Here is an 11,587-nt window from a genome sequence, read left to right on the forward strand (position 1 = left end):
CAAATAGATAACAAACTAGACTATTGGAACAGTTAACAAACTAAATATTTAAACTTGAAATACAACAACTGTACAAGATTGATCTTATCCTATGTTACTTTTCTCATCCTCAATTTGATTGTGTTCAACTCTAATTATTTTAATTAAATTTATTATCAACAAAATTTCATTAATCTTGACATGCTAGCATATTTAATATAACATGAATCTTCTAGAAAAACAACCATTATTCATTCCGCATGGACATACTTCAAATTCTTGTCTTGTTGCCTAAGTATTGAGATCCTATCACGCACGCACCCACTAGGTAACTTCATACCCAACGAGTAGCATACTAAATACATAAAATATAACAGTGTTCAAATGTGGAGGATATCATTAGAGGGCACCACAAAGCGTATTCAACTCCATGGATCTCTTCCTCAATAATTCAATCTAGTCAGAAGAAAAGAGCAATTGATTAGGGCACTAATACCTACTATAAAATTTGGACGGGACCAAATCATAAGATTTCATTAAGCACAGGTGCATATAGTGCCATTGAAATACCAAATACCAATACCCCAAAAAATGATCAACGGCATGCAAACTATAACCATAAATTATTTTTACGCGCAAGCACAATAAATGATCAAACATAACGGGTTTGCTAATAAACCATTGGGTAGTGGCCTTTTTCTTTTTCTTTTTCTTTTTTTTCACTTTTCCTCTTCAATTCCATCTCCCTTTTTTCATCTTCTACGGACAACCCTTATCATGAACAACAACAACAATAATAATAATAATAAGAATAATAATAACAATAAAACCCAAGGTGATGCACTGAACTAGTCTATCCTTCCATAATCTTTTCTTGCGCGGGATGCTGGCGGTATGCTTGAGACAGGAGGATTCATTCTTCGCCCTACAATACAAAACAGCCAAGTTAGATTGATGTAGACACATCATAATTTCTATTTTTTTTTTTTTATAACAGTACCTGATTACTGTCACATTTTATTCATTGTTGACTTTCACAATAAATATTTGAAGTTCACCAAGTGAAACCAATAACTAAAAAAAGTTTGACAACTAATTTTGGGGTCCATGGAAAAAAACTAGGGACACTGGGGGAATGGATATTCTCATATGTTATTTAACATATGAAAGGATCTTAATCATTCATGGACAAATCGACGGTGATGAGAGAGAAAAAAATTTAGGATAAAGAGAAAATATTTTAGGATAGAGAGTGAAAAAAATACAATAACCGTTGGTTTATGTATGAATGATTAAGATCCTTGCACATGCTCGGGTATTAGAGTGATCCCTAATGCTTGGACTAATGTTGTTTAAAGGTAATAAAATAATAATAAAAAAAAAAAAAATGAAAACAATGAGAATGGATGGAACCAAGTGGCAAGTATTATATACCCCATGGCATACTGTTGGTGAATAAGTTATTCCTGGGAGAACGGGGGCCCACACTGCTGAAACCAGAAGGAGGAGCCTGAACCTTAATTTGATTCCAATCACCACCTGCTTGGGGGGGTCTACCATGTGTGAATCTTTGAACAGATTGGTGTCCAAAACGGCTTGGAGAATTTTGTAAAACATGAGGCATGAGATGAAAAGGCATTGACATAGAGGGTATATATGCTGCTTGAAGATCATGTGCTGGAGGGCTACCCATCTCTACATTAGAAAATGATTGACCTGGTCCATTTACTCTGAAACACACAGCAAAAGAGATCAATGATAGTAAATAAGGATTTTTATTATCCCTTTAAGTTAATCAAATAAAATGTTTATAAATTGCAACAATATTAACGTTGTCATGATTCTATAACCATAAGAGTTTAACGACATAGGAAAGACACATTCGTAAGAAATCCAATTCATCTGCCAATCTTAACTTGATGAGGCAAATCATCAGAGCATTAAACAAATCAACCCAGGCTGCAGCCAAGGAAAGTACAAATCTGTATATGGGAGGGAAACCACTAGGACCAAGGATAAAATAAAGGAAAATGAGAAAAGAAAAATTCAATAGCAGACAATTCACCTCTGCATGATTATTGGAGAGCTTGAGTTGGGGATCTGGTTGAACCTTCCAAATCCAGCCCATGGTTCGGTGGAACCAAGATTCATACTTCTGCCAAACTCAGTTGTCAAGCAGCTTTCATCTGAACCATCCTCTTGCAGAAGAAGTTCATCACTGGAATGAAATTAAAATCATTGATAAGAAAATTAATATCAATAAGTTAATTAACTTCAGGAAAATTGGAAGGAAAATCAATGATGCTAGAAGATTCAATCCCATAATTGAGTCTACCACATGACTATCATTCAATCCCATAATTAACTTTCTCCCCCTCAATGCTATGCCATTTAAAAGATCAACAATACATGAGCCAAAAAAACAATGACAAACTAAATATAACCACCACAAAGAATGCCAAGAAACAGCCGACACATGCCAAACCCGATGAATGAAAGAATAGTGCCCTATCAGAAAGAATTCTGACCCCTCTGGTATCCCACAATCCAAATGATTTTTCCTACCCTTTTCCCTACTCCAGTTCCCTCTCTATTCTCTCAACTCCCACTAACTGTCTGTTCATTTTCCATAACCCTCTTGGTGATGCTCCTTGCTGCCCCACCTTATTGTCCCCAGTCCCATTAACTCCTGTTCATTTACCATAAATGTGTTAGGTAAATTACCCTTGCTTCCCCTCTCACTCCTTCTGTTTATACACACATTTAATTGGGGTTATTCACAAGAAAACCTTTCTAACATTTAGCTAACAAGATGATTGCAAGAAGAGTCAATAATTGTGTGCTATATTCTACCGCCACAATCAGAATTGATGTCTAAATGTCTTGTATGCTGTAAAAAAATAAAATCTTCAATAAGACAGCACGAGACTCATTTTAATAAAAACTAATGTATAAAACATACAAAATCAGACATCCAATATATCAATTTTTAAAGTTAAAAAAAAAAAAAAAAAACTCATAAAGATAAGCTGTTTGGGAGCCAATTGTGTACCTATAATTAGGATCCCAATCTCCAGGATCAGGCAATGAAAAGCCTGTGTCTGCATTGTCATGAACTGCTTCTGTCGATTGCAAGTTTATATTAGAACTAGGCATATTTGAGGATGTCATGTTCTGATTAGAAGAAATCCCTCCACTTCCTCGCTGCTTCCAGTTTCCAGGGTTAATATTTGACTGTAGGTATGATGGTGAACTGCCAAGAGCTTGTGATGTTCCCTCAGCATGGCTTGAACTATCAGGACATTGACCTTGCCAGTGTGAAGAAAATGTTTCATGAGTTTGAGGACTTCCAGAATGTCCCCAATTTTTCCTTCTATTAAAATGGCTAGCTGCAGCTGTCTTCCCTAAAGGTGATCCATGAGAGGTTCCTCTTGCAGGAGACGTAGGTCCATAGTGTCCTGGAGAACCAACTGGAACCTGACTATAGGAACTTGGTGGAGTAAATTGAGATGGGCTGGCACCAAGGGGCAGGGAGGTAAAATTTCCAGCTGATGGACTTATACCCAACCCATTCCCAGGTTGGTACCTAACTCTCCTCCGAGCATCAGGACTATTTCCAAGAACTGACATACTTCCCTGATTGTGCATGTTCATACCAGATGGACCAATAGGTGAATAGTAAGCAAACATGTTACTACTCTCTCCATAACTTCCATAGCTGCTTCCAAGCCCAACACTATCATTATAGCTCCCATGGCTTCCTATACTGCCATAACTATTAGCAGATGGATATTGCACCATCTGAAAATGTGAACTGCTGTAGAGGGAAGCTCTGCTTTTGCCTGGAACCTGTAGGAACTAACTATAATCAACTAGTAGGAAGAAATGAAGATTTGGATATCATTATCTAAGAACTAAAAATCATATACATATATTCCAAATTATTTGGTAGCCCATTTACAGAATCTACAGAGGAACATCCATTGTAAATTGTACTGGAAGGATGGTTAAGTATCAATTCTATAAAAAGGCATTCAGCAAGATGAGTTGGGTATTAGAATTAGAGATTATTAAAGAGATACTTTTATGTGTTGAATAGTTCATTCTCATGATTCAGAAAAATATGTGCTATGAAAGATAATAGTTGGTGGATTTTAAATATAATACTTGACTAATTTCAGTAGGAAGTGAACTTCTGTTTGTCCTCTATTTTATAATCGCATCTCAGATAGAGAAATTTCGGCAAGCATAGACCCTATAGTAATCTAGAATCCATCCCAAGGTCAAGTCATTCATTTGAAAACAAGATTAGTACTCCTAACAATGTTGTCCCGTAATATATGTGATGTACATTTCCAGTTAATAACCTGCACTTTTATTTCTACATTGCCCATTAGATACCAGAAAGTAAGTTTTGGGGAGTATTTTGGTGATTCTTGAGTATGTCCTCAAAACAGGTAGAGCTTTGATTTGATAGTTTCAACATTTTTCAATCAAGTTAAGTTTCTTGTGGGAATGCCAGTGTGCTCTGTGTTTATCCCTGTGTGTCTTTTGATGGTGATATATGTTTCGTACATTAAAGGGAAAACTCTTGCCAAGGAAGAAAGTTGGCATACGACCAATCATTTTCCTCTCAGCACCTGCCAGCAGTCCATGCCTTTTTGGGAATTGAACTCAGTGACCTTTGGCTCTAATACCACATGTTGGATTGAACACTTATCACTGGATCTTAAGCCAGATTATGGCCTATAACCAACATCTAGCTACAAGCTTTCCCACTGTTTGCATTCATTAGATTATGGCTTCTCTTTATCACAACTCTACTCATATTAATGGTGTGTATTTCTAAGCTTATCTATTATGCTACTCCTGCTCTATTTTATTTACTTAGTACTCACAGGTTAGAGCATACAGGTTAGAGCATAAAATTTGTATCATGACAACAAAAATCTCTAGGCCATCACAATGTTGGTTTACTAAAGCTTTTACTCCACAGGGTTTCTTTTCCCGTTACCTTTTCAATCCCACAGGGTTTTTTATATTGTTTTTTCCCGTACCTTTTCAATCCAATTTGAGGTTAGGCTTTTTACCCATCTTATGTACAAAGGTTATTTTCTCTTTGAAATCTTTTTAACACATTTTCTTGTCCTTTGCAAGTAAAAAGTTATCATAAATGCACTTAACTTCCCTATAATTGAAATAAAGGCAGAAATATTTACAGTAGTAGCGGGCTCACATTAGGTGATAAACCAGCAGCAAACCAGTGCCCTCCACCTGGATGATTATCCACCTTCATATTTTGAACTACAGGCTAAAAAGTCACAGATAGATTAGATGAATATCAGATCATAAAGGTTTGGAATTCATCTATCGATCAAGTAACTTACTGCAATGACAGAACAGTAACATCCAAATGAAATAGACTAACTAAATGATGGGAACACAGCTCTAACTAACACGAATAGATCCAAGCTAAATGAATGAACTTAGTCAGGCAACATTAGTCAGTCACTATTGATAAGAAAATAGGTCTTGAGAGAGAAAACAAAAGCATATGCTAAAAAGAGTACGTCTAAACTACACAACCGACTTGATTTCTATACAACAAACATAATAAAAACAAAACATACAAGTTTCCTCATTGCAATATTAACATGATACATTGAACTTCATTGAAATTATAGGGATTTAGGTATGGAAGGAAGAAAACAGAGAATAAACACTGAATAATATGATATTGGTATTGATTTGATGTGTTATAATGTGAGATAAACTACAAAGCACTATCTATTTATACTACTACTATCATCATTAAATTAGGAAACAAATCATTGAATATAAAGAAATAGGGAAACTATTCCTTAAAGATTATCCAAGAGACTCTAAATTATTTGACAATACAATCAAGATATTTTGTCATTTTTTAATATATTCTAACACTTCTTCTCAGCTAAAGTTTACTAAGCTTTAAACTTCTTACAAATGACTGCTTTAAAAAATGAAAAATAACCAAACAATATAATTTGGAACAGAGCCGAACGGGGCCTGAGTACATTTGGGACGAAGACTAGGGCCAAACTACGTATCTAGGACAAAGACCAACGAGGCAAGACTGGATCTGGAACAAATACTGGGTCAAATTGCATATCTAGGACAGATATTGATAGGGCTAAACTACATTTGGTTAAAAGATCAGGGCAAGATTGCATGTCGAGGACAAAGACCAGCGGGGCCAAAACGCATCTGGGACAGGTCGGCGGGGCAGTCATATTGCATATATGGGAAAAAGAACAGTGGGGCAAAGACCGATAGTGCCAGAATGCATATTCCAAATTTATCCCCCTCAATGCAATGTTGGCATTGGCAAACAGACAACGAAAGCAACACTATGGATGGGAGTTTTCATTGGAAAAGAAACAGTGGTAGCAATGTTGAGCATAGACGATGGCACCAATAGAAACAACCACAGAGAGAGCAAAACAATCGCAAACAACAATGACTACCAAACCGACAAGATGGAGGGTAGAGAATACCAAGGGATGGAAAATCCCGATATAGGGGCCTCGATTGCTACTGTGCAGCAAACAACTAAAATAAGTAAATAATTAAAAACAAATACATGTCCCAAAGCTGAGGCCATGCTTGATTTGCAACATTCCCAACCTACTGAAAATGAGTTGTCCTCAAATCCTCAAGTTGTGCCATAGGATCAGCCATCACATTTGCCTGCATGCTCATATGCTCAAAAGTTGCAATAATTCTGGAAAATTCCCATGGAGTGGTTTCCCATGCCATTGAATTTTTTTCCCAGCAAGTACCTTTTTTTAAGCCTTTTTTTTTTTCTACAACTTCTATTTTTGTTTTTGTTTTTTAAGTTCAAGAACAAGAATTTTAAATTGTGAAAAAAAAATTGGTGTTAATTTTCTTTTTAAAGAAAAAAAGATATACAAAACATCTTGAAACCTTGCTCCGAATACCAAATGATTTGAACCCTGCATGTGAGCCACATGAAACTCTACCTAATTGGATCTTCCAAGACAGGTTCAGGATAGTTAAAGTGAGAAACATTTCAAACCTGGCCTTTTGACGAGACAAAAACAATCGCCGATTGACACAATGGCCCTTGCTCGAAGAAGGAACAAGAACTGTTGCCCTAACCCTGCATACAACTGGATTTCGATGAGACAAAAACTCTCGTTGATTGTCACAATGATCCTTGCTCACATAAGGAACAAAAACCGATGCCCAAAGATATGTCGCCACAACCAAACTCGCAATTTGATTGATAAGATGTCAATTTATAGGCAGCTAGTCAATGTAAACCTAGTTCAATTGAAAACACGGAGGACAAACCTCTCTGAACTTTGGGAATAACCAATTTCTTCCCCTTTTCTCGCTGATATATGCCTTTTAATAGGCAACTTACGAATCAATTCAAATGAACTTCCCTTAAAGAGAAAGGAAAGTTTTTAATGAACTTCCCTAATGGGCTAAGCCCAAATAACCTTCTAGAATAATAAACTAATAATAATAAAACTAATATTATTTCTAACACTCCCCCTCAAGCTGGTGCGTATATATCATAAGCACCCAGCTTGTTACATATATGATCTATTCGGGGATCTCTAAGAGCCTTGGTGAAGACATCTGCAAGTTGATCACTGGAATTGACAAATGCTGTCTCGATCTCGCCTGACTGAATCTTCTCTCTAACAAAGTGACAATCAATTTCTATATGTTTAGTCCTCTCATGAAAGACTGAGTTAGAGGATATGTGCAATGCGGCTTGATTGTCACAAATGAGTTTCATGGGCCGTTGTTCACAGAGATGTAATTCCTTAAGCAATTGCTTTAGCCAGATGAGCTCACAGGTCGCATTTTCCATGGCCCGATATTCTGCCTCTGCACTTGATCTGGCAACCACAGTTTGCTTCGTACTCTTCCAAGAGATCAAATTTCCTCCGAGGAGAACACAATACCCCGAGGTGGATCGTCTGTCTGAAGGATAACCTGCCCAGTCAGCATCTGAATAGCTAGACACTTCTGCATTCCCCTTATTAGTGTATAATAAACCTCTTCCTAGTGCCTTTTTGATATATCGAAGAATCCTGATAACCGCATCCCAATGAGAGTCACAAGGAGAGTCAAGGAATTGACTTGCCACACTAACTGAAAAAGAGATGTCTGGTCTTGTCATAGTAAGATAGTTCAACTTTCCAACTAGTCGGCGGTAACGACCAGGGTCTGCCAATGGCTCCCCCTGTCCGGGTAACAACTTAACATTAGGATCCATAGGTATATCAATAGGTTTACATCCCAACATACCAGTCTCATCTAGGATATCCAGTGCATACTTCCTCTGACAAATGGAAATGCCCTTACTAGACTGTGCTACTTTGATTCCTAAGAAATATCGAAGTCTGCCAAGATCTTTGGTCTGAAACTGATTGAATAAGTACTTCTTTAACTGATCAATCTCAGCTTGATCGCTGCCAGTAATAATGATGTCATCAACATAGACAAGGAGATAGATGCGCTGGCCAGAAGAGCTCTGCCGATAGAAGACAGAATGATCCGCTTTACTTCGGGTTAAACCGAAGGATTGAACAGCGGAACTGAAGCGACTAAACCAGGCCCGAGGAGACTGCTTCAGGCCATATAAAGATTCACGAAGCTTGCATACCATGCCAGAACTCTCCCCCTGAGCAACAAAGCCTGGTGGTTGCTCCATATATACTTCCTCTTGCAAGTCACCATGTAAGAATGCATTTTTGATATCAAGTTGTAGAAGAGGCCATTGATGAATGGCAGCAGGTGCAAGAAATAGGCGAACAGATGCCATCTTGGCAACAGGAGAAAAAGTATCCCCATAGTCAAGACCAAATATCTGAGTGTATCCCTTGGCCACCAAACGAGCTTTGAGGCGATCAACAGTGCCATCAGGACCAAATTTGACAGTGAATACCCATCGACAACCGACAACTGACTTTTCAGGAGTAGCATGAACAAGATCCCATGTGCCACTGGAGTGAAGTGCTTGCATTTCATCAATCATTGCTTGACGCCAACCCGGATGAGAGAGTGCTTCACCTGTGGTTTTAGGAATAGAAATAGACGAAATACTAGAAACAAAAGTAAAATGTGGTGAAGAAAGTCTATCATAACTCAAGAAACTATAAAGTGGATGAGGGTTACGAGTTGATCGAATACCTTTGCGAAGGGCAATGAGAGTAATCTCTGATGGAGGATCCAGAGGGGAAGTGTCGACAGCAGCAGGCGGTGAGTCAGTAAGGGTCAAATCCGCTGGAGGCGCAGGCTGACGACGTTGATAAGTGAGAAAAGGACAGTTCGCAGGGATGGAGGCAAGGAGCTGCTCCTCCGGGATAGAGTCTCCTACAATTGGTAAAGACAAATCAAGAAAAGGAACAGGAAGAACTTGATCAACTTGTGTTATCTGAGATGGGATAGAATGAAAGGGTTGTTGATCAAGGAAAGTGACATCAGCCGAGACAATATAACGCTTGAGATCAGGAGAGTAGCAACGATACCCTTTTTGAAAACGAGTATATCCAAGGAAAATACACTTGAAGGCTTTGGATGTTAATTTATCTTTTCTTGGAGTAAGATCATGAACAAAGCAGGTACATCCGAATACATGTGGAGGTAAAGGATAGGAAGGTGCTCCTGGAAATAAAACACTAAGTGGAACTTCGTTATTGAGTACGGAAGAGGGCATGCGATTGATGAGAAAGCAAGAGGTGATTATAGCATCTGCCCAAAAATGAAGTGGAACATTCATATGAATTAGTAGGGTACGAGCAGTTTCAACCAGATGCCGATTCTTACGTTCGGCCACTCCATTTTGTTGTGGAGTGTGTGGACAAGTGGTCTGGTGTAACGTCCCACGTTTCTTCAAAAAATTAGAAAACTCAAGAGACACATTCTTTTGCATTATCACTGCGCAAAATTTGAATAGAAGCACCAAATTGAGTATTTATCTCGGCACAAATTTTTTGATAAATTAAAAATAATTCAGAACGATTTTTCATTAAATAAACCCAAGTGCAACAAGAGAAATCATCAATAAAGGTGACAAAATACTGAAAACCCAAAACAGACATTGTTCGGCTCGGACCCCAAATATCAGAATGAACAATAGAAAAGGGAGCATCAGCTCTTTTATTGACTCTATTAGCAAAGGAGGAGCGAGTGTGCTTTCCTTGCTGACAAGAATGACAGTTTAAAGACTTAAGACTGGATAAAAAGGGAACCATATGCCGAAGCTTGGAGAGGCTTGGATGACCCAGACGGCTGAGAATTAGCTCAGGAGACTCTGTGAGAGAATAGGCTACTGGAGAAGGTGGTGCAATCAGATAGTAGAGACCTCGTGACTCAATGCCCGCTCCAATCGTCTTCCCCGTACCCGAATCCTGCATAGAAAAGGATTGTTTAGAGAAGGTAACAGTACATGAAAGAGAATGAATGAACTGGCTAACAGAGATTAAATTAAAAGGAATGCCAGGTATATAATAAACAGAACGCAAAGTTAAAAGGGGAGTTGGATTGGCTTCCCCAATTCCACGAGCAAGAGCCTTAGTGCCATCAGCAAGAGTGACAGAGGGTAGGTTATTAGAATAAGAAAGTGAAGTGAAGAGATCTTTATTACCACAAAGATGATGAGTAGCACCTGAGTCTATTATCCAGGGTCCAAGAGATGATTGATAAAAACAAGCAACATGATTACCAGTGTCTTGAGTAGGATGCTGAGAAGAAACCTTCTTGAGAAGTGCCTCATAGTCGGCACTTGAAAGAGTTACTAATCCAGTAGAAGGTGGTGTAGCATCAGTTTAAGCAAAGTTGGCAGTCGGTGGCTTCAAATGAGGGTACTTCCTATAGCAGCGTTCTTCAAAATGCCTAAGATTCTGGCAATAATTGCAACGAGGCCTCTGTCGGCAGCCATGTCTGCGACCGCGTCCACTGTTTCAATTGGAATCACTGGCTCGAGAAAAGAATGGAGATGGGGTAGTACTGGAGATGATGCCAGTCGTGTTTTTGGAAGCATTACTTGAGCCCTCCATCACAAAATAAAATAAAGGAGATGACCAGATCTGAAAATAGGAGAGGAAGGCGAGTTGTTCTGTCTCGAAATGGCCGAAAGTTTTTTTTTTTGCGTGAACAGTGTAGAACCAAGTCGGAGGGACGCACGGCGTTAGAGGAAGGAGAGAACGCCTAAGCAGTGGGCTTAGGGTTTTAGCGGGAGCGAAAAATCCCCAGAACAAAGAGCTCTGGTACCAAATTATAATGTATGAATGTATTTTATTCAATTGTATAAAACTGTACAAAAATCCTCTATTTAAAGAGGTTAAATGACCTAATGGGCTAAGCCCAAATAACCTTCTAGAATAATAAACTAATAATAATAAAACTATTATTATTTCTAACAAAGATGATTACAAACCATTTAACTTCAAACACACCTGAAATAAGTAAATAAGTAAAACTAAATTAAACCTACTAATTAAAAGAAAGATTTACAAAAGGAAACTTGACAATCAATGAAGCTCAAAACGCATCCCAAATCTAAGCCCATGGCATCAACCAATTTCCT

General features: G+C 38.2%; 1 protein-coding gene across 1 annotated transcript; it reads right to left on the reverse strand.

Annotated features, from left to right (window-relative positions):
- Positions 1–262: 262 nt before the first annotated feature.
- On the reverse strand, positions 263–5,398 carry LOC133283911 (dual specificity protein kinase YAK1 homolog). The gene is made up of 6 exons (XM_061480835.1): positions 5,216–5,398; positions 3,032–3,828; positions 2,045–2,197; positions 1,414–1,709; positions 829–904; positions 263–435 (listed from the first exon to the last, which is right to left on the reverse strand). Coding segments are annotated over exons 1-6 (1,383 nt in total). The 5' UTR covers positions 5,276–5,398; the 3' UTR covers positions 263–434.
- Positions 5,399–11,587: the final 6,189 nt, after the last annotated feature.

Source organism: Gastrolobium bilobum, unplaced genomic scaffold, assembly GCF_033153095.1.
Source record: "Gastrolobium bilobum isolate Gb01-03AN ecotype WA unplaced genomic scaffold, APGP_CSIRO_Gbil_v1 utg28182, whole genome shotgun sequence".
NCBI lineage: Eukaryota > Viridiplantae > Streptophyta > Magnoliopsida > Fabales > Fabaceae > Gastrolobium > Gastrolobium bilobum.

What these genes read in the sequence shown, in the direction of transcription:
- LOC133283911 (XM_061480835.1), bottom strand. Translation starts at nt 5,275, where the DNA reads ATGAAGGTGGATAATCATCCAGGTGGAGGGCACTGGTTTGCTGCTGGT. An exon ending in GATTGGGATCCTAATTATAG is followed by an intron (nt 2,198 to 3,031) that starts GTACACAATTGG and finishes ATTTCATTCCAG; the next exon opens with TGATGAACTTCTTCTGCAAG. An exon ending in CACCAACAGTATGCCATGGG is followed by an intron (nt 905 to 1,413) that starts GTATATAATACT and finishes TTTGTATTGTAG; the next exon opens with GGCGAAGAATGAATCCTCCT.